Source organism: Echinococcus granulosus, assembly GCF_000524195.1.
Source record: "Echinococcus granulosus chromosome Unknown EG_S00037, whole genome shotgun sequence".
NCBI lineage: Eukaryota > Metazoa > Platyhelminthes > Cestoda > Cyclophyllidea > Taeniidae > Echinococcus > Echinococcus granulosus.
The window spans coordinates 505,866-528,897 of NW_020170417.1; the positions used below are offsets into that span (position 1 = coordinate 505,866).

The following is a 23,032-nucleotide window of genomic DNA, read 5'->3' on the forward strand; positions in this document are numbered from 1 at the left end:
CCAAACATTCTGATGGGATTTGGTGAACGTGAGCGGGATGCAAGAGGAAGAGAGGGAGACCGACACGCTCGCAGTTTCTCTTGTATCCGCCAAACACAATCCTTGGTATTCAATCAAGACGCATGTGTAAAGTGACTAGAGCTACGTCCTTTCTTAATTATAAAGTATAAGCCTCCTTGGAGGAAAGAATTTTGCGGCCAGTTTGTATTGCGTTGGTAATGAATTGTGGGAGAATGAACAGCGAAGGAATGGAGCAGACTACTTTGACGCATCACAGAAATGCCCTGTCATGATTTCATGTGAAACGCCTGTGGCTTCTCAACCGCCAGCAGGAATGACGATGCAGTTCGCTGTCATCGATCCCGCCGTGAGCAAAATAGTTAAGTGACGAGATGGACTGTGTGCTGAGCAAGCAGTTGCCATTGCAATCACCGTCGTTATTTGCATTAACCTGTACTGGGTGCTACGTTGTGTCGCTGCGAGAGCATTGTCACGCAATGTCCTTAGGTAAGTTGCGTGAGGAATTCTGCAGTGTGGTTAGGCGCACTAGTGTTCATCTCCACCTCACAGCTGGTCATCCCCTGCCATAGCATTTGCAAACATCGCCTGAACTAACGTAACGAGAAATTACCCAGCCACACCTAAACTGACCCAACCACCACATCCCCGTGACCACTCTCCCTAGTAGCAGAAAACAAGCCAGACATGCAATTTCCTTCATTCATGCATGAAGCCAATTTACGACAGTGTGTGAGATGAGGTGAATCAGTCGTTGGAAGTAAAGAGCTCGGTGAGATTAAAGGCAGCCAGAACGATGACTAGAGTCATTGAAATAGCTGCAAGAAATGGAGACCAAAGTAATAAGAGATGCAAGTAGTTGAACACGCCAGAAATAGCACAGATGGCAGCGAGTGTAGTGAGGACAGCGGACACGATCTTGGTCCACCTGTTTTCCATAACCATGTGGAGAATGAGGAAGATGGCAGCAATGACGGTGAGTTTAGCTGCAGCCAAGATGAGGACACCGGTTATTTTGAATTCATTCACCTGCATGCACATGGAGCCTAGAATGCTCCCTCCACATCCCCAACCGTCGTAACCAATTGCCACGAAGAAGATTAGGGCTGCTGCTAGGGCAATGACGATATAGCCGATTTGCCGATCCATGTGCTGCGTTCGATGCTCAACTTGGGACTTCTGTTGTCAACACTCTGCACATGCACTCCTTCATCCGTCTGCTTGCATATTTATAGGCGCCAGCCTCCGCATGCCTTAACTTTCGCTAATTCGGCGATACAGCCAGCTTCTCAGCACCCTATCGCTGTTGGGTTGATGCCACACACCCACCACACACGTCATTTCACCCATCAAGCATCACACTGTGCTTGCGCAACACCACCACACTAGACTACAAACTAATTCAATTTTACCACCCTCTCCACCACAGTCAGCCCTTTCTCTATTGGCACCTGAGTTTTGCTTGTCAAGGTTTGATTAGAGCCCTGTAAGGCAGCACTGGTGTTAATTCCTCGACATTGCTCAAAATGCAGATAATGAGCTCAGTGCTCGCGTGTCTGGGTGTCGCTCGTACTTTCAATGTGCCTGTTTAAATAGTCTGAAAAGGGTTTTCGTCATTTTAGTCGGGCAAAGCAAAAAGGCAATTTGTCACTTGCGTCAAAGTGCAAGGGGGATTGTGGTAATTTCTTCAGAGTATGAAATTCTCCGGAAGTGGATAACGCTCATTAAATGCAGTGAATATATTTCATTTCAAATGCCCACCTTATCAATGCGTTCGGTTAATGTGTACTTGCAGAAGTTATGTGCGAATATTGAGGGGTTGATTTACCTCCCGAAGTAAGAAGCAGTATAAGAGGCCTATCTTAGGGCGTCTTCACGGTAGCTTTCCATGTATCATGTTGCAAAACACGCCAGGTCCCATCAAGCAAGATGCTCTTACTGGATATTTACGCAAAAGTCACAAGGACTTCCTGCAAGTCAACTTCAAATGCCACTTTTGCCTTATGCGAATGTACAGCCATCTTGTCTAAGACTGTAGACTACTTGTACGATTCGAACTGCCACTGCAACTGAAATTCCATAAGAGGAGCCAAAACGACCTCACATCACTGACCTCTGCACTCAATGTCTGAAGGTGTGTTCATATCAAGCAGCAGCAACACATGTGAATAACAGCACGGCAATGTTTAATCATTACCTCTTACTGAGTTCGCAACTCAATTTGAAGTTCACTCATTTACTTATTTCAATGGTGGCTATGCAGTCTTTCATTTCACCCCCGCTTCCTATGAGACACACTAGTCTTCAGAAGGAATTCTTCTACTCCTATATTTTATAACATTTCCGGCACTGGTCTCTATTCTGATGGAGGTGTTTTGCCTTTGTGCCCTTTCCACAAACTGTTCCCATTGTGCTAAACATACTCCTCAATGAAGCTCATTGCCCAATCAACAGGCGTGTCTCGGTACCCAAGGCGCACAGAAGTTGGACCGATTGCGGAGGAGTGCGTGGTAAAATTGAATTAGTTTGCAGTCCACTTCGGTGGTGTTGCGCAACCACAGTATGATATTTGACGGGGGCGAAATGACGTGTGTGGTGGGTGTGTGGCATCAGCCCAACAGCAATAGGGTCCTGAGAACCTAGCTGTACAAGACTCGATGAGTGCATTCGGCTAAATTTGTAGTGATCCATTCCTGTGTGGCGAAGGATGACACATTTGTGTGCAGAAGAGCTGGCAATTCATCAGCATGGGCTGGGGAAAAGGATGAATGACAGTAACTTTGGTTACCAGTGGGTACCTACCAAGAGCAAGTGCAGTCACTTTTAGTTTTCGTCGACTGGTCGACAGCGAGATCATAGTCGTGGTGTAATCAAGGCTTTCGTTAGGATAAACGAACGTGAGGCAGTGGTTGAGTGGCTATGTAAGACCGAGCTACAGCACACTTCTTTCGCCTTTATTCGAAGCAACAAATTATCTCCGTGACAACTTTCAATACCAACATGTTAACTAGCTATCAATTGTGCGTAATAGGGCATTTTGGACCGTCTTGTTAGGCACGCCTGCTATATTCTCTGTAGTCAAATTCACAGCCGGGAACAATGGGAACAAGCCGATGAAACTTCTAGTAGTATCAAACAGGCACCATTTTATTCCTATTTTCATTTAATCGGGTCAGTTTTAAGTCATTGTTTGGCTTTCGATGAAAGGAGCAGAAATAACTCACCTTCTACGAAACCCAGTGTGCTCACCCTCACTTCTCTGCCAAAGGCGCTGATGCATTCACATTTCACCAATTCTCCCATTTCAGTGCGTGCACCAACAGTGGCAGAAATGGTTTGTCCTGGTTTTAAATTTGTGAAATTGTGGGTGTGAATGGAGAGGAGATTGGTGGTGTTCCATCACCTGCAGTCGAGATTCCAAGTGATAAGATAGCCAGTAACATTGGCATGGGATTAAGGTTGCGGATCCCGACTCACGTGCACCGTGTGAGGGTCGATTGCTTTAGGTATCACATTCTGGGGAACACTTCAGTCTGCACAGATAAAGAAGCAGCCATTTGTTATTATTGTTGGAAAAGCGATGAATGCTTATTTGTACTTCGATATGTCCCCATACGAATGGAGACGGATGAGAAATGGTCAGACATCACCGTGAATAAACAAAATGCTAGCTCAACAGTATAAAATGTGACTAAAAGTGATTGTGCAGAAGACGGACCTGCGTGTGCAACATCGAGTAGCGATGGGTCAACCATCGCATTGAAATCATCGTGTAATACGAGTACTCATACTGTCACTACATACGTGACTAATGGTCGCAGTCTCTCCATTTTCCATTCTCGTTCAACAGCGGTGGGGCTGACCACTGAGTGCAAAGCGTTTTTCAAGGAGGGACAGCCAATTTTCATTAAGACCTTCTTCCTCGACTCCCCCAGGATGGTGCATCAGGAAATGCAATTCCCTAAGCTGGTCACAGTAAGCTGCTTTAAATTTCGGCTAATACATGCCTCTTGAATTAAACAGGTCACGTTGATAAGAAAACTAATACTCAGAAATTATACCCTACTCCTTCCATGTATTTGTTTCAACACAGCCTTCTTAGTCCGAAACTGGACGGAAGCACATCTTTGTGCTTGCGATGTGACAAAAGGAGCAAGTTCCAGTGATACAGTGCCTAACTGAGCACCGGAAATATGTGTCGTTATCCCTGTAACAATCTAGTGCCAACCAACTCATCGAAATCAACAGTTGCCTTTCACCAGTCCAATCAGAATCAGCCACAAATATGCAACAATTGGAATCAGGCTTTGCACTGCCAGAAGCTCCATTGATTGTTTCATAAGATGAGTGAACTTTACCAGAACTACTTCGAATTTGACCAGTGCATCGAGGGACATCTCAATGTTTGGGAAGAAGACGGCGTCAGAGTGTGATAAACTTCTTACTGTTCTTCGTTTCAGGCAACACATGCCTTAATTTCAACTCAACAGGCCTTTAACAATTGCAACTGTATGCTACCCAGAGGCTGGTAGGGCTGGTGGTGTACGGTAGCGACCACGAAACAATAGCTCATCGCCTCCTATTTCATAGCTCCGGAGTTAGATTTGCTGCCTCGCATTTATTGTCTGTGGCACATCTGTAAACGGTGCTACAAGACGAAAATGCACAGCTCGCGACAAGAGCAAGTATCATCGCGTCTATTTCGATTCAGGCGATGTAGGCGAGGCCTTTCCTGGAAAAGGTGGTACTGGGGAAAAGGATGAATGACAGTAACTTTGGTTACCAGTGGGTACCTACCAAGAGCAAGTGCAGTCACTTTTAGTTTTCGTCGACTGGTCGACAGCGAGATCATAGTCGTGGTGTAATCAAGGCTTTCGTTAGGATAAACGAACGTGAGGCAGTGGTTGAGTGGCTATGTAAGACCGAGTGCAACTGCGATTGCAACGCAGGTTGCTGTGTCATGTCATGTCGTAGTTCTCTTTTGTGTGGTAATTTTGCATTTTGCATTGAAAACTAACTAGTTGCGACCATTTGATGGCTTCCATTTGCGAATGCTTGATAGCCGGTATGAAAGCGAGTTTCTCGTTTTGGGAAGAGCCAACTCCCTCAACCCCATTACACCGAGTGCAGGAATTTCGTACTAGAAAGAAGTGACATATTTACACCACTGAATCATATTTGAAATAACTAACACATCAGTGATCAGAGACCAACTTCTGGCTTGCCTAACAGTACATCATTTCGTGCCTCCTTCACCGCATCGATGATAAACCCACTAATTCATGCATCAGCTTTAATATTCATTGAAGTTTACGGGTATGTCTAGGTGGTCCATGTAATTATTATTACTTTGTGGAAGTGGTTGGTGTATCGCTCCATCATACTCAATGAATGGTGATGTCGGAACATTGAGGAGGCTGGACATTTGGCAAAGATAAGATTCTATCGAAGACAAATGCACTGATGGAGACAAGGTGGATTGATGGGTAGAGGGATGAAACGGGGCCGGAATGATTAGATTCCTGCGAAAATGCCTCGCAGGCACATTATGGATTGTGGATCTTCTAGTCGCGGTATAAGCATGAAAACCTGACCTCATGTTCTCTTCTGAATTCGGGCAAACACAAGTTAGCATCAGTGAAAACATCAGCACTTGGATTTACTTAGGTGCGGGTCTATCACTCAATCTGCCAGAGCAGTGACTTCTGAACGTACGCTTTTGCCTACATGTTAAATCCCTCCTTTTAGCCCACTTCTATTAGAGTATCAGATGATGGGAAACCACGACCAGCTCTCAAGAAAATCTTGCTCTTTAAATGCACTAGCTACTGACAAATCATCAATTAATCGTCCATTCATTTACCCCTTTACAACAACTGATGCCGCATACTGTCCATGACACATTCATAAATGGCACAACAAGGCCTACGGCCACATCTCTTGACAGGACCAGGCAGCATCGCGTCTACAACGGTTTACAAAGTGCCAGCCAGACTTTTGGCGAAGAAAGTGGTAACGGTAAAGGAAAGATGTCCGATTGCAACTTCAGGTCTCAAAATGACCTTTTTAGGTGCAATCGCGTTTGTTCTTGTCGGTTGCAAGACAGTGACACCGCATCTGCACTGTAGAGGCGCCGACTGAAAAGTTGGATCTGGTTGGATTTAACAAAATGAGGCGTTGGATGTGCAATCCCCGAAATGTTGGAGTGGTTACTGGAGTTGTGGCAATAGGATTCGGATACGGAGAATATGGATGATCACAGTATTCGCAGGCAAATCTTCACTTCCTACAAATTGGAGCAAACGACTGAGGTCGCCATCACCGACACACGAAGGTAAGGGGGCTCTGGGCATTATGCCACAGCCACACTATCAAGACGACAGTGTAAAATCATCAAGTATATTGAGTCCGCACATGCACTTACCAAGGCTTAGGCAAACAAAGCTTTGAAGACAAAACATTTCTGACCTCCCTGAATAGGCGAGCAATAACGATGCACACCAAATTGCATCATGACGGAATCATGATTATTTTCCAATGCCATTTTAGCATATCTCATGACCTAAGTCACTTTGAAACTGCAAGTGCTGACTTTCCAGCCGCATGATGGTTGTAACAGCTTTATGAAAATTAACTACATAAACGTACCACAAATTAATGGGAGAGGAATGTGTAACTAGGGGGTTCGAAGTGTTTCAAATACAGCCCATCAGATCAGATGTCAAATAAACAGTTAATTTTGACTCATGGACAAATGGCACTTTCGATTTAAGCTGAGCGTTTGCAGTCTTTTGTAGCATCAATTCAACCAGCACATCTTATCAGATACAATACATCCATGTGCACGTGTAACGAGGAATGATGGTACCAACGTATTCATCCGTCTTTGAAAACCTTAGCCAGCTCCCTCTTCCACTCATCCCTCCTCACCGTTGGGCAGCTTCACTCAGTCCCAATTTATGCTTCCGCTTTGAGCACACGGCAGGAGCTCAGATCACCTCAGTGACGATGTATGCCCACGAAATGTACACTTCTTGATGCCCCTCTCGACCGATGCCCCCATTGCAGCTTGTTCAGTATGGTTCCTGCCGAAGCGAAAATAAATGCAAAAGTTATGTGCTGTATTCTGCTCATATCATTTTTAAGTAGCTTTACCGTTTTAACATAATTGTATGAACTTATGTGAGGGGCAAGACTGCTTATAAGCACATTTGACTGGTACTTCTGACCACCAAACTAATTAACGCTGGCTTTAGAACATCCACTCTAAAGGAAGGGCTGGGGGAAAGTAGATACAAGATTGATCAAACCTTTTAAGAAGAGCATTATACTGCTGGCATTGTTTTGATAAAAAGTGGAATTTTTGTCCTCCTCAAGGATTGCCAGTTCTAACTTGGCCACTAGCATCTCAGGTTTTCTATTATCTTTGGAGTAAATGCCTTTTTAAAGTGACCAAATTTACTAGAATTCACGTATGAGAAGGCCTGTACAAATGGATAAGATCGTCATATATGAGATCTCTTCATCTTTTGTGCTCTCACTATATGCAAACTTAACATTTCGCACTCGTTCTCATTTTCAAGAAAGCAAGTGCGCAGTTGACTTTGACAGTCATGGGTAATTTCCTCATACATTGGATGGTAAAAGGAATTCTTTTTAATTTCTTTTTACCAAAGCCATTTTCACAAGAACTTATGAAGAAAACCCTTCTGTTTTCGACATTTTATGCTGTCAGATGCTGCATTCCCTTCTTTGAAGAAACAAATAGAAAAATGGTATCGTAGATTTTACCGATGCTGATTGGTTGAATGAAGGAGGTGAGGGGACCCCGAAGGTGCAAGTCATCCGAGCACATGAATGCTAAAGTTAGACACTGTGTATGGAGAGGAGAGCAGGCAGTCGGGTGTTGGCACAGCTGACTTCATCTCAGAGTAGGCATCACTGCGAGAACCGGTGTCACCGCTGAGGTGGACTCCACTCCTGCCGTGACCTCCGTTGAATTGCTCTCGAAGCGTTGGTATAAATTTGGACTGAGTGTAACTACCACCTAACAGTTTGAGAGATTTGCAGTGGTCGAGTGGGCAAGCCAGCTATCGAGGGTGTTTTGAGGCAGATGAATATGTTGGTACGCTCACTTCTTGTTACAAGTGTAAGAAATTTCTGCTGGGTGTATTAATCCTGCTGACTATTATGCATATTTAAGTAAAAAATGATTATTTGACTTGGTGCCATAATTGTAGGTTTCGTATTCGATGCCTCATTTTTGTTTATTTCATCTGAATTCAACTTTTTCGTCGGCCTCTTTGCAGTGCAGCTATGATGTCACTGTCTTCCTCCGACGAAGATTAAACGCGCCTGCACATGCACTTGGGTACCTGCTGGGGCCCAAAGTTGCGGTAGGACATCTTTGCTTCACCATTACCACTTTCACTAGGAAAGACCTCGCCAACATTGTGTTAATCACCACAGATGCAATGTTGCTTATTCGAGTCATTAGTGTCGTAGACAAGAAATGTGCCATCAGGTTTAACTTCGATATTTGAATGGGAGAAGTTGAGTTATTGCTACGCGATTGTCATTCTAGATTACCAGCTCTATCAGCCTCTCGGCAGCCTATCTTTGCATAATATAAAGACTAGCAAGAAATTCGAAAGAGTCCAACGCCGTCTTCTTCGTTAATATTGCAAGTCACTTAATGCAATTCTATGATTGTAAGAAATATTGGTAAAGTCTTCTCATTTTATTAAAAAGCAAGTAGGATTTCCGGTGGCAAGAAGTCAGACTTGAGTAGTTGCACATATGTGATATAGATTGTGTTTGGCTACCCCTCACTAGACTAGCGATTGCCAGCTCGCTAACGGAATTAGCAACCAAAATGTGCATTGCAAGTGGAGATGTAATTGTTATTGCAAAAGGGGTAAGTTAGTACTGGGTGGGTGACTAGATGCCTGTTTGATTGGATGGTTCGTGGCGTGAGATATTCACACCGGTAATTGTAACTCTCGCCCCTTTTTCTCCCAGTCTGCTAGTTGCATAATTCCAAAATTAGGGCTGTTTTAAATGCCCTTTGAGACTATGATCTACATTTTGAAAGTAAACGGCAATGGTGCATTGTTGATGCCGAGGAGATAAAGGTCAGCTATGAATATCTGGAGGCATCGAGCGCCAAAAGGGAAGACTGGTTGTACAAAGTGAAATGATGAAGTTGCTGTGTGTTGTAGCAATTGCATAGGTTTGGGCCTGTTGCAAATTCAACTACCTAGTTAATATTCGTAGGTGCATCGAACATCTGGGCCTTTGTTCCATCATCTAATTCTGGCCTGATGCGCTTCACTCACTGCGTTGCAGTTATTCAATTACGCCTTCACTAGCCTTCTCCATTGATGGGGATACGATGCAGATTCATTATCTCGTTGCAGTGCAGTCTACGCCTCGTAAACATACTTGGATTTTGGGTGGTCAGGATAGATGCATACGTGGAATTTACGTGACAACCAAGCATCACTTCATCCTCATTACCTGGTATCCTGCTCGGACGACTCAATTGATTGAGGGGTTAGCAACAAGAATATGAATATGAGGCGCGGGCTTACTTCAGCGTCAATATCCTTACTAAGACATCGTTGAGAGGGATTTCAGAATAACAAAAATAACCGATGGAAGGCTTACACAAGTAGCCGCCATTAGCATGCGTTAGATGTCCTTTTGAAAATGCAAAGATGGATCTATGCCTTGGGGTGATTAGTTGAGAAGAGTCTCACCAATCCATTAACTACAATCTACGGCCACATGTTTAACTTTGAGGCATAAAAGCAAAGATGAAAAAGCTAAGCGGAATATAAAAACATCTGAAGCAGCATTGAGAAGTGGAAATGTTTAATACTTGGAGAAGACAAAATGACGCAAGATAAGATTTAATTGTAGTCCACTGCGGTCAATGTCCAGTCAGGTCTACATCATAAATCATCACTCCACTCGATGTAGTGAGATAGAATTGCAAGTGAGCACAGAGATGCGAATGGAATTATCTAAAGGGAGGTGTGTCGACCGTAGAAGGAGGAGGTCGTAGTAAAAGAAGCAAAGGGGAGAGAGCTTTTGTGGTCAACACAGTGTAATGAGAGAAGGTAAATGCATGGGGGAACAACTTTTAACGTGTTAGGAGGTTAGGGCGGGTAAGTAAGGCATAATGCACTATTCTGTGCGTTAGACTATCAAGTTTACTGGAAGAACGATGGGTCGCTCACAGACGTCCTTTTTTATTAAGCATGGAATAGCAGGATATTAGGGAAGAGTTCTCCTTCGAGGCATATTTTGGTCTCTAATATCAACGAATTGTAAGGAAGACCAATTGGTCTTGATTCATATCGAATTCACCAAGCGAGGAAAATTGACTTTTAAATGGAATAAAATTATTTGCAGTAAATTGAATGATTAGGTGTGAGGACGGATTTGCATGAAATTGTAAGGATTGTGCGTCACTGCAGCCGTACGGCTAGCCTAACCTACTGTACTAAGTTTAACGATAGGCACACTAATGATAAACAGTGTGGTGGTTGAATTCAAAGGCCTCAAGTAAAGGGTAAGCTACCCCACTTCACCTCACATCACATCGCTGAGCTTGCACTGCTTCAGTCTGCGCCCACATGGCTCACAGGACCTTCAGCTTCGAGTCTGCGTTAACGTCGTAGTTACTACTCCGACTACGTGAAGATGAATCCAAAGTTCCCCTGTACTTGCAAATTTTTTCACAATAGTGGCTAAAATAGCACTCTGAAAGATGCAAGACTAAGTAATGATTGCTTTGACTTTCTTCAGCATGTGCTTTCATCAGTACAGGATTTCTAAAAATGTGCAAAGCGATCAAGGTGGCACTTTTGAACGTATACTTTAACAAAGCAATCATTTTCAGGTTAATGGACAGGCCGAAACAGTAAACCTTGCTTTACTCAATCTGCAACACTGCTTTTTCTGAATAAACAAGGGCTGTTTGTAATGGCCCTTGTTTGTCTTCCCTTCTGAGGCCAATGTCTTTTGATCATGGTAAGTCTCAGTTTATATTCGGAGGAAAATACCAAATAAGAAAGTGCATCGAAGTAACCCCGCCTTTTGATCCCCTTTTAACCAAAATTGCAATGTTCTTGGATCCTACTAACGTGGTGAATGGTATTGAATAAATGATGGAGCCCGATAAGTATGCTGTTGTATATTTCTGGAACATTCAAAAACCGCAACGCAGAAAATTCAGTCTCGTAAGGATAGTTTTGGTGGTCTTAAAACGGCATGATATTTAAGATGTAGAGGGAATTGCTATTAAATTTTTTGAGAGAATAATCGTGTGCAGTGCAATCAAAGGACGAATTGAGCCTATAAATTCAAGAGCATTTTTTATTGTTTAGACCTATGGATAATTTTCAGGGGGCAAACACAAAACTGTCTAGAAGTTGTCACATTTTACCGTTTTGTTTTAAAAAAATGAACTGCCTTCGCCGAAGAAGGCTTTGTTGCAGTTGTTTTCCGATCCGGTGGAAAATTGCATGGAAAAATCGTCTTTTAATTGAAGCTGTTTAACAGAAGAATTATTGAGATATAAAACGCCATTCATCGAAATGCCTACGGAAAGGGTCTGTGCTCGTACATCATTGAATTAAATGGATGGGCGAGTGAGGCATCGGGGAGACAAGAATTATGCATTAGTAGTGACAGCAAGTTTATGCTTTTTTCTTTAACTGCGTGGATGGGGTCTAGTAATCCATAGGTGCATTATCTCTTCACTCTTCTTCTCACTCTAAAACTCCCATGTTCTTGCATCTACACTCCTTGTCTGGGTAACTTAGTACCAGAAGCACAAGTTTGATTGGGATTTTTGTTTCTTGCCATGGAAATCCTACCATCTCTCTCGGCTTCAGGGATCCCCGAATCAAAGTTATCGCAGGCACGCATTTGAATGGTATTGGTTAATAAACGTAAAATCAAAACCCAGAACCAGTTGTATTAATTGGTGCTTTGGAAAGTAACGCTGTATTGCAAGCAACACAACACCACTTACAATAATCGGGTGAAGTATAAAGCTCACTCTATAATGCTTAAAGTGTTTATGGAAGGTGAAGCCCAATTAAGTAGTCGTAGAGTAGCAACAATGCCTTGTTTCATAACTTTCTTTGAAAAGACCATTTTCCTTGTACTATTACTGTTAGTTGAAAGTATTTAACACTTCAAATTTTCTTTTCTCATTCCTGCAACTTTGCCTTTTGAAGCAAGATTTACTACGTAACTGCACTTAAGCAATTGCCTTGCCCCGCTTTTTCCAACCAAACTGATGGTAGTGTAACCAAATACTTCTCTTTGCCTACTTAAACGAAGAGCTGGATGAATTCCAAATTTAATATTTTTTAGTCTGCTGGCTTTAGAATGGAATCCAAGTGCCTACCTTGGTTCGATTAGGATATACAAAAAATTTTGCGGTATTTGCTTTATTCTGAAAGGCTAATGGCAACATCTTAATGTAAACTATTTTCATTTTATTTATAAAAACACCTTCTTTTGGGTTACGTTGGCTTTTACCTAAGATTTTAATTATAATGTACATATGTCCTCATGTACTCATTTGACATTAATAAGTATGGTGTACGTCAAATTAAAAGACTGCAAGCTTCATGATAAATTTCAACGTGTCGCTTACTCAGGTTGGAAATTAATATAACACCAGGGGTTTGCTCTCTGCAAAAGTCACCATTTGGAGATGGTTGTAGGAAGAGCTGAGGAACAAATTGGCTATCCTGAGGAAAAACGTTCATGTTTTTGATCATTATGTCCCAGCCGATATCTCCCTGTGTGTAGGGCTATAGTCTATGTCTTCACCGACATAATATAGTGTAAAATGCTCACAACCCACGAAATGGGAGTACTTGCCCATATTTTCCTACAAAAGGTGTAAGCATCATTTATCTGACTGCAGAGCACGCACTACGACCGAAAGAAGCGATAAAATAAACGCATCTATTCACTTGTGTGCTCTCAAGCTTTACACACAATATAAAAGACATTAAGACAAGTGCAGACAACCTATCGTCCATCAAGGAGAAGAACTATTATAGTTCTTTATAACATTTCCACTGCCTGTAGTGCAGCGCCAGATCTACCACTCCTGAAGCAAATGCACTTTGCGCTAGAAATTTCATCTACTAGCACCTTTCATCACCTAAAGAGCACAAATTGGTGAGCAATCAACCGCGGACCATCATAACGTAGTGCATCCTTGTACTAAAATAGCACGTCTTGCAATAAGAGAACTGCTGACCCTCAGTAGTTTTGTAAAAATCATGAGTATTTCTCGCAAAGTAGCTTCAAAGATCACTTTCCTTTAAAAAATTACGAAAGCAATTTATTTAAGCTATCGAACAATTGTTTGATTTGACAGACACAGGCGACAGGTAGGACTGAGGCTTCTCGACAAGAACGAAAAAGACGCATTAAACTGCTGCCGTCTGGTTCCCTTACGGGAGGATGTGCTTTGTTTATGGTAGCTCTGGATGTCAGTAGCATTGCGAAAATTCGCAACCGTCACTTGCGAAACTAACATCTTGGCCATAAAGATGACTAACTTTGTAGTGGAGCGCCTAATGAACAGATATCCACATCTCAATCAAAGGATATTAGAGTTAGTCCTCTTGGGTATGTATTCAAATGCGAAACGTTTAGCCAAGATAAAAAGGTGTAAAGACAAGGGATCTCTGGTGCCAAGTCCTAGATACTAAACAGTACTTCATAACACACCATGCGATGGAAATAAGTTGGCGCGCCATCTTCCGTTAGTAGCATGGCACTTGCTTATTAATATATCAGCAGTGTCCTCGAGTAGGGAGCATCCAATTCACGTGGGGGCAATTTTCTCAAAATATGTTCCATTTGTAAGGCAATTTATAGTTTCCAAGAGCTATCAAAGAAATACCTGACTTTTAGCTCAATGTTAAGTAAATTTTCTAGCTTTTTCGCCAAAGTTGAGACATTTAAAAAAAGAAGAAAAGATAAACTCGGTCGTGAAACGAATTTTTGCATCACCAGACACAATCATATCCAACCCTTTCCTTAATTACAAGTGCTGCAGAAGATCACAATTACTACTTGTAAATATTGATATCAGATTGCGATCACTTTAAGCGTGAGAGGATCACCGATGAATGAAATGGAGTGGAAGCCATTTACACAACACAGGGATGCCCTGTCGTAAAATTATGCTTGCTTGGGAGGCGAAGTGATACAGCTATTTGAAGTGACAAGATCGGTTCGAAGAAGGGCTTATTCGATATACCCTTCCAGTGCTCCATCATTCCATCTTGATCCACTTGGAATGCTGCCACACCACTTTCTATTTAGCACTTAGACCTGCAGACTGGAACACCACGAGGGCACTGCCCTCTTTGGATCGCCGCGCAACTTAGAAATTACAACCCCTAATCTGGTACGTAAAAATGACCAGTTTCCGGGAAGCAGGCTGTCTGTCACCATCCTAACAAAGAATTTTCGCCATTCCAAAAAGGAAGGCGACTTAACCCCTGTGGGCGAAGAGTAGGCCATGACAAAAAAGAAGTTTGGACATTACCGAACACCAGAAGTATTAAGTGGTGAATGATGGCCAAAGATACTGCCACTTGCCCGAGGGTCAAGTCTAATGCTAAAGCATTGACAAAGATAAAGTAAAATGGGGAGGAGAGCTACTTTGGACCATCATCAGAGCCAGTGTCGGATATATAGAGCTCATGGTAATATTCCACGTCCTTTAATGTCAAGTGGGGAATATCCACAACCACTGCTGCGCCATCGACATCCTCCAGTCTGAAGAAACCACGTGCTCTAAGGTTCGGCACGGGAACTTGGAAACAACAGTGATATTGGAAAAAGGGACTCCGCACAGGCAGAAGTGGCTGCAAAATTAGTGGAAATCGTTATGCGCATAGCCATCAGTGAGGAAGTTTTCTTAGTACTCAATGATTGCCTGAATCTGTGTACACTTACCGTTTCGACGAAATCCGTGTCGTACTCGTTTAGAGGTCTGCCATCGACATAGCTGAAGTTCCAGTAAACTCCACAGAGTTTCATGCCCCTATGCGTCATATTCTCGATGAGAATCAGATAATGCCACTACATAAAGAAAGAAGGATGAGGGGTGGATAAAAGGAAGGAGGAAGAAGGAGAGAGTTCACCCTCTACTGCAGTCTGTTTCAGGCATATAGCTGTGTAAAATGCATGTCAACTTACGTAGTGCACCACAGCCTTGGTAAGGAGCTACAATTTGGGCAAAGAAGGGTCGTTTTCATGGAATTCTACTAACAAATGTTTATCATACACAAGAGGTTGCGTGAAAATTTGTTGCTACTTGTGGAGGTGAACAGGTGCCAACAATAGCGGACAACACTGGTGACTTTCGCGTACCTTGCGTCGGCCCATGAAGAATGGGACAGCAGTGACGCGAACGCCATCTGTGGTCGCTCGGTGCACACTTTGGACCTCAAAACGGGGGCCGAATTCCTTCATCATCCTCTCCAAACGATCTGTCGGGTAGACCTTGGGCTCTGCAAGGCAATGCGGGCTCCCTATTAAATATGCCAAAGAGCCTATCACGTGAAAGACTGGCTGACTAGAAGTGGGCCCGATGCCTCCAGCACAAAGCACAAAGTCATTAGTCTTGAGAAACACTAATTAGGGATGTTTGGGCAAAGGTGGGGCATTTAGAAAAAAGGAGAAATGAAAATCCCTGCAGTGAATCAAATTTTCAATCACCAGACGCGGTTGTTTCCAGTTTCAGTGAAAGCTTCAGGCAGACCCTATTCATGCGTATCAATGATTCATCAAATTGGCTTGACCTGAGGTCACATTTTGAAGAAGTCGGAGTATGAACTCACCCACATCTGGATCGAAGTGCATCAATTCCATGAAAGAGGGATTCATCAGTGGCAATTCATGTGTACAGGTGTAGGGGATAAGATCCTCATGGAATGCGTAGTCCATATCTAGATGCACAAATAACATGGATGTAAGTTTTTTGCACCTAGCAGCATCAAACAGAAAATGCCCCAATCACACTATCTTACTGTAATTTACTATAACTTTATCCATTAAAAATCTGCTTGTCTAAACGCAGCAGGATTGCTGGACACCAGTTAGCGTTAATCTTGTGACTTTCGTTCGTATCTTACGTTTGAATGCAGTTTGATGCAAGGTCGGTGATGTAGAAATCGCCATGGTCTACACTATGAGAAAAATTATCAAAATTATTTATTATTTTTGCACAACCTATTAGACGCCACATGGTTTGGTCATGAAGTTGGTGATTACCAGTCCTTGGTACCTTTTAACGGCTGTAGAAGACTTCCACCAGACCTGGTTTTTAGTGTCTTCTTAAAGCGTAGCACGGACACTAATGCAATCACTCGAACAAGATTATGCCTTAATGTTGACACCGTACGGATGCCTACAAAGTCTACTGCCATCTCAACGTGCTGTTCAAAGCAAGGTACTCAATGTAAAAACGAACCAGTCACATTAAAGGTGGATCGGACTGGGCCCTCGCCATTTGGTAAAAATGGAACTCCCACGATCATTGATGATCTCTGTAACCAAGCAGAAATAAGGATAATCAAATGTGTTTGTGACAAGAAATGCACACTCACGGATAAGGCGACATCACGAATGTCAAACAGCACTGCATACACATATATCGGTTGCTCGCACTTTACTGGAGTTTTCAAAGGTGGAACAATTTCCTCCGACCTAACCTGGCATGTACATCCCATCCTCCACCATGGATAGAAAAAGAACCTACGAATCATCCGGCGGATCGACTTTAAAAGTGATAGTTGCCATGTCATAGAGACTAGCTTTCCAGGAGTTGAGCACTACGCCACGGTAACCAAAGAGACGATGCAAGATTAGCTGACCCGGTTTGTAGCGCAATTTTTGTGAGGGTTGTAGTTGTCCTATGGGGGCTACCCTAGGAAGAGCAAAGTAACGAAGAAGTGAAATTACGAGTAAGGAGACGATGAGTTGGATTCCACTCGCATATGTGATGTAACAACCGGTAGGAATCGGTGGAATCGAAGGAGCTGACGCAAAAGCATGATCTGTGAGAAGAAGAAGGAGGGATTGGCTTAGGTGCAGCTACTGAGATAAAGGAGAAAAGTAAATGCAAATTTTGCTTTGACAAATCAGCTGATGACATGAAGTGGAAGGCTTGGAGAAGTGCACACTCACTGCAGAAGTCGAACAGTAAAGTGGGGAGCGAAAATCAAACGAATGAGGTGTAGTCGATTAATTAAACATCCTAAATTGTAGATTTTAGAAGGCATTCAAATAAAACACGGAGAAGATCCAAAGCGTGTATAAAGTTGTCCATCAGTTTCGGTTGGAAATACTGGAAGTATAAGGCAAAGTGGATTGAGGGTGAAACTTGCGTGTAAAAACGCCAATTATTGGCTTTGGACCTCGTTTTCCCTCCTCCAAACCTATTGCATGAGGCACAGAATGACAGAAGAAGAACGTCTTGGAAGCAAATATCCAAAATGTTGCATTTGTAACAGCCAAACTTTGTCAACACAAAGAAACAGGAGGTGGTATTTATCGGGCTCGATGGAAGTTATGTTTTATTGAGTAAGACCTTAGGTCCAGATACAATGAAGGTGTCAAGGAAATTAGTAGCTTATGCGCTTGCTGCAGTGCTGGGTCACGTGGAGGCCCCACCCTCGTGTATTTACAGTGTTCGACTTGCCTCGATACACTTCAAGTGTGTTCGCTTAATAACCGACAAGTCAGCGAGAGGAGGTAGTGAAACACGCCAGACCCTTTGGAGAAATGGTAACTTAAAGGAGAACCGAGAAACTAGAAGCCCACTTCAAAGTCAACAGCTGTACCCTATTTTTTCAAGGCCATAAGCAGGTGAGGAGCCATTGTGCGAAGCCAAGGAAAGAGCTGCTCAACCTAGACTCTTGGCCACACGTCCATTGGTGTTTATCCATCAAATTCAGCCAAACTCCCATAAAATGAGCAAATACGCAGGATGCCCAGCTTATATTAACTGTGTTTTTATGTGTGCGTCAACTTTCCGTCAGTTAACTCAGTGGATCTAAAATCCTTCCGATCAAGTTTGCAATCACAGATTCGAAGCCTAAATGTGCAAAACCTCACACATTGCACTGCTTTAGTCAAATGAGTCCTTCGTGGGTCAAAACAATGATAACGAATAAATGATACTTAAATTCAACTTGACATTTAGGTGACCACCTCCTCGAACCTCTGTAACTCAACCATTTCCACTCTGCGTCGACTATAATGCGAGGAGGTGGTACATCTGAATTGCCTTTTTACCACAGAAATTCTTCCTTTTCTAAAAAGGCTGTTATATAAAAGGCGCTAATCGAACCTGTCTTGAGTTATGGAATCATCGCCACGTTAGCGAACAGATTCTGATGGTGATTGGCGTCTTTAAAAGGAAATGCTCGGACTGCAGTAATCCAATCCGACTGTGTTGAGTGTTTGCAATAGCAAGATGGCTGGAAAGGGAACTGCCTTCCTCTGCTTGTTGTCGACATCTCTGAGAGTACGTGCTCAATGCAGATTTGGCGCAACACCCGCAGGGTCTTCTTGTTAGTAGGTGGAATCGAAGGTGCTATTTCTGGACACTTTGAAAAAGGCATCCACCACAACAAGGTAGGCGATATCATTAAGTGGTCCGACAAAATCGTAGAAAAGCGGGATTTTTCGCTGCTCATTGACATTGACAACGGCTTTTGACAAATTTGGTAGTACACTTTTCCATATGCAACCAACAAGCAAAACTGCTAATCACGGAATTCATGTGTCTGACTCAAGGAAGACTGGTATGAAATTGGCTAGACAAGTACCCTTACACTCAGTAACATTGACTGGATGAGCAGCTTTTCTCAAATTGCAATGATTTGCAGTAGTGGAATATTAGTTTTAGGTAAGCGCTGATAGGAAGAATTGGCCACCTAGTCAGATATGGTGTATTGCCAGTCTCTACATGTTTTTGGACTTTGTCGTTTCTTGAACTTCAGGAGCTGGCATAAGGAGAGCACGGACAGCATGAGCAGAGAAGTGTAAAGCAACAGTGATATCATTATTAGTAGAATGAAGAACCTCTGTCATAAAGTCTGTTTTAGTTTCTAGACGGTAATCGTTAAAAAGACGAGAAGGAGCACTAACTTAGGTGGCATTTTCGGTGTAATCACTGTAAAGTAATCCTTCCAATTTTTTATATTAGCTTGAAACAATAAGGCAGAGGAAACCTATTTTGATGAATTTGATATTGGTTGAGCACCAGATTGTAGGTTTAGGATGGACTGTGCCGTATGACGATGACCACGACGGGGAAGGAAGACTGGGGAAATTTCTTAGAAGAATGTCCTTGACTGTTTTGCTGATAAAGTAGAAGATCGTATCTAGTATTAAAAGATGTTATTTGGCACCGGGTTTAGTTTTGGTAGGCGGATCCAGTCGAGGCGGGATAGCTTGTGTTGTAACGTATGCAGGCGAATGACAAGCCATGGAAGATTACGACGGTACATATAATGGGTGTCTGGAGAGTTTTGTTTTATCATCACGGGCACTGGTGATGGTCTGAGTAACGTGATGGATTAATGGACCGCCTAGTGGCCAACGAAGCTCTAACGAAGCTTTATAAGAAGAGGAGAAAGAAGATGGGCTTGGTTGAACACAAACCACGAGATGATATATTTTGTTTATGCATGCTTCAAGGTAGCAACGTTACCTTCATCGTCACCACTGTGACAAAGTCTCAAATGAAGCCATACTTGAGGGGACTGCAGTAAAGCAACACGTAGGTTTGGCTGCAACCTAGGCTATATCACCACAAAGTCATCACCGTCTACTTCATCACGTGGGTCTCCAAGACGTACAAGTTGCCTAGTTAAGGTTTCGTAACCTTCCGAGAGGTGGCGCATGACACCAACAGTACACCCAAATGCCCGAAAATGTGGAAACCTTTAATTATGAGAACGTGACAAACACAACTGCATCGTCCTTTTCCAAGTGAATTGGTCTTTCGTCCGGAATCTTTAACTTTTGTATGCGTGAATAATTTGGTGTATGCCGTACGACTTAAATGATCGGCACACGCACGCACACACAAGCTCGAGCAAAAAGAGAGCTGTGCAGGTGAGGATCCGTTTAGTCAACCACCGTTAGTCCGAAATAATGTGATAGATGATGTGAATTTATTTATAGGTGAAGAAATACGAAATTACGATAACAATAAATGTTTGACCACCTGTGAGTGCAATATTTTCAATTTCTTGTAGAAATGAGGGTGAAGGCAATGGTGATGGCGTTGGTTGGAAAGTAAAAGTAGTGCACTCATTTGGGCAATCTGCTCAATTCCATTATGCAGAAGTGTTACGTGTGGGGGTGCTGTTCCAGAACTTAGCAGTAGAAAGCCACGCGGCATTGGCTCCGTGAACATGACTATGCCACATGAAGTAGAGACCGATTTCCAAAAAGCGTCTTTATTAACTAAACCGGAAGAGCATTAGGATGTGACCTGCCTATCTTTGGGGTCCAAAGCAAGCTGGATTTTAATTGATGTTTTCTGTTGTTTGAACCATTAAATTGACAGAAAAATAACAGCTTTTAGCTGCAGCAAAATCGGTTAGCATTTGTCTAGACCTTCGACGAAACCCAGGGCATAGTTAACCCCGCGAACACTGTATTCTTCTCAGGGCGCACTTTACTTCCATCATAGTGGTGTTTCTTTTTCTGATGGTGTCTAGAATCGGAATAAGGCGTCACGGAAGTGACTAATGGCTTTGATGGTGTTTTGTTTGTATTATTATTAAGACGGGTGGATACTTCATTCTCTGTAGTCTTGTGCCCCCATCTTGGTGGCATAACTTCCTGAGTTAGCTTTAACCTATCAACTTAGGTCCTCATGTATAATTCATGGAATATTTTCCTTCCTCTATCCCCGAAATGCCAATCAGTTTAGCCATGTTACTGAATATTTATCAGTGGAAGTGGGTGTCACAAGTGATAAAGTTAAGTGGTTTTGTAGGTCCGTATCGCTGTACTGTATCTCAATACTTTAAAAATACCGATGAAGAGGAACAATGAATAATATGCCCAAGTTACAAGGACTTCTAAATTAGACGAGCAAATGAGAGCGTGTCAGCAGCATGGAAGCTAACTGAGGAGGTCTTCATAAAATGTAACATGTCCGTGTATTTTGCCCTATCCTTGTCAGGTGTGTCACTCACTCGCCTGACTTCCAGTGAATATATGGCGAAATTTCGCTCATGTCACAGTGCTTCCAAGAAGGAAAGGAAGAGTAGCCTACCATGTTATTGACAACTGTATAATGGCTAAGTACAAAGGTTCTATCGACTTGAATTAGTTATTATAAATGATTTGTAAAACAATCTTTCCAAATTTTTGATGATAAGCAAAATGCTTGCTTAACTAAAAAAGATACTTAGAGTGACTGCCATCAGGTAAGCAGAAATGCCCAAACACTGATTTTACCTTTCGTGTCCAATTAATACTCATCCCAAGGCTTGAACAACTAGTCTTTCAATAAATCGGCCTTAATTTCTCGAAAAAATGTGCGAGCAGAAATGGTTGTTCACGGTAGATGTGTGTCTGTGTGTTTCCTCATTTGTTACCGATACAATGGCATTGCCTTTTCGTTACACTATTCGCCACATTCAACAGATATGACTTTTGAGCTCCACACGTCGATTACTTCGTGATAGAAAGTGGGTTAACAGGCGCAGATGCCGCCGAATATTCAGTAAATCCTTCATTCATTTGCAGCTCAGTTTTCCCCATTAATGTGCTCCTCGATTTTACCAAGTAGAAATTGTGCACCAAAATTTGTCAAATTTTTGGCAAATGGGTGTAACCTTGCAGTTTTTCTTTTTCATGGACGAAGGGAAGAATTGGTATACCTAGCGTTGACCCCAACACTAATCATAAATCACGATATCGTTTATGGTTGCTACTGATAAAATTTTAGTAATATGCAGCTGTGTTTTGGGTAGACGGAAAAATACTAATCATACGGAGTGCCCTCCTATGTCTTGCGGTAAAATGGTGAGTTTTACTTAACTTTAGTTTCATTATTGTCATTCGTATTTCATTTCCGCCGCTTGTGCTTTCACCAAGCAAAAGAGTACTTCCTCAGCCCTTCCACATTTTAGTGAACATTGGCTTTTCTAGTTGGAAAAGGAGGGTCATGTTAAGTTGATAAATCGGTCATACCTACTCTCGTCGGTCTGTCTGTTTCCTTAAAGACCTGCAACAAGCAATTTACTATGCCAAAAAATGCTCTGTTAATACCTGTACTTCTGAGGTTTGGACACATTGGAAATGATCCCTTCCATATACTATGCCTATTCCAGTTAAAACCCTACCGTGAATTTTGATTAACCCTACATTATACTTGACAAGGCAATGGTTTGCCGATAAAAAATTCTTTCACATTTCTTTCGCACTTGCAATCGCAGGTTATTTTGGTCACCGAAATCAGTACAAATTCCTGCGAATACATTAAAAAAGATATCCACCTTAATGTAGTGATGGAGAGATGGATTAAAAAATTGTTTGGCATTGCCATAATTAAAGCAATTTGCTTTGATTGGTTGAGTGGTCCTGATTGTTTTTTAAAGTAAAATTTTTCCTTACTTCATGCTGATTAGGTAGATGTCTACTGTGAAGAACCACAAAATCCTTAAGGTGTGGTGAAATCCGGGAGAATTTGCTCACTTTCTGAAGATCAATTATCTATAGTGGCTCAGACGATCCTGCGCAAAATAAACAATTCCTTTTTAAATAAATAAATATAAACCCAGATTGCCCTTTCTTGATTGAAAAAACTTCCTATATTTGCGCGAATCATCTTTTTAAGTCTCTTTGAGACAAAGCCATGGCTAAAAGATGCTATGGGTTTGGGATATGAAGCACCCTAATGTACTCACTCCTTCCTATTGTT

At 42.4% G+C, this 23,032-nt stretch overlaps 3 protein-coding genes across 3 annotated transcripts in view; 1 reads left to right on the top strand and 2 right to left on the bottom strand. All coding sequences in view use genetic code 11, as the record gives it.

Moving 5' to 3' along the window:
* EGR_05254 (hypothetical protein) overlaps positions 1–5,917 on the top strand; it is a gene marked incomplete at both ends in the record, with an annotated part of 6,832 nt that extends 915 nt beyond the window's left edge. The window contains 4 exons of the mRNA XM_024494503.1: positions 1,615–1,854; positions 3,109–3,352; positions 4,479–4,546; positions 5,767–5,917. Of these exons, the coding sequence (XP_024351124.1) occupies positions 1,615–1,854; positions 3,109–3,352; positions 4,479–4,546; positions 5,767–5,917 (703 nt within the window). The remainder of the gene's footprint in view (positions 1–1,614; positions 1,855–3,108; positions 3,353–4,478; positions 4,547–5,766) is intronic.
* A 1,942-nt stretch (positions 5,918–7,859) lies between these two features.
* Positions 7,860–8,423, bottom strand: EGR_05255 (hypothetical protein; the record flags this gene model as incomplete). The annotated part of the gene is made up of 2 exons (XM_024494504.1): positions 7,860–8,108; positions 8,394–8,423. 2 exons carry the CDS (start codon positions 8,421–8,423, stop codon positions 7,860–7,862), a joined length of 279 nt encoding a protein of 92 aa, XP_024351125.1.
* Positions 8,424–14,729: 6,306 nt separating this feature from the next.
* On the bottom strand, positions 14,730–17,132 carry EGR_05256 (Polymerase delta-interacting protein 2; the record flags this gene model as incomplete). Its single annotated transcript, XM_024494505.1, has 6 exons — positions 14,730–14,939; positions 15,031–15,156; positions 15,448–15,587; positions 15,918–16,063; positions 16,838–17,005; positions 17,041–17,132. The coding sequence occupies 6 exons, from the start codon at positions 17,130–17,132 to the stop codon at positions 14,730–14,732; spliced, it is 882 nt and encodes a 293-aa protein (XP_024351126.1).
* Positions 17,133–23,032: the final 5,900 nt, after the last annotated feature.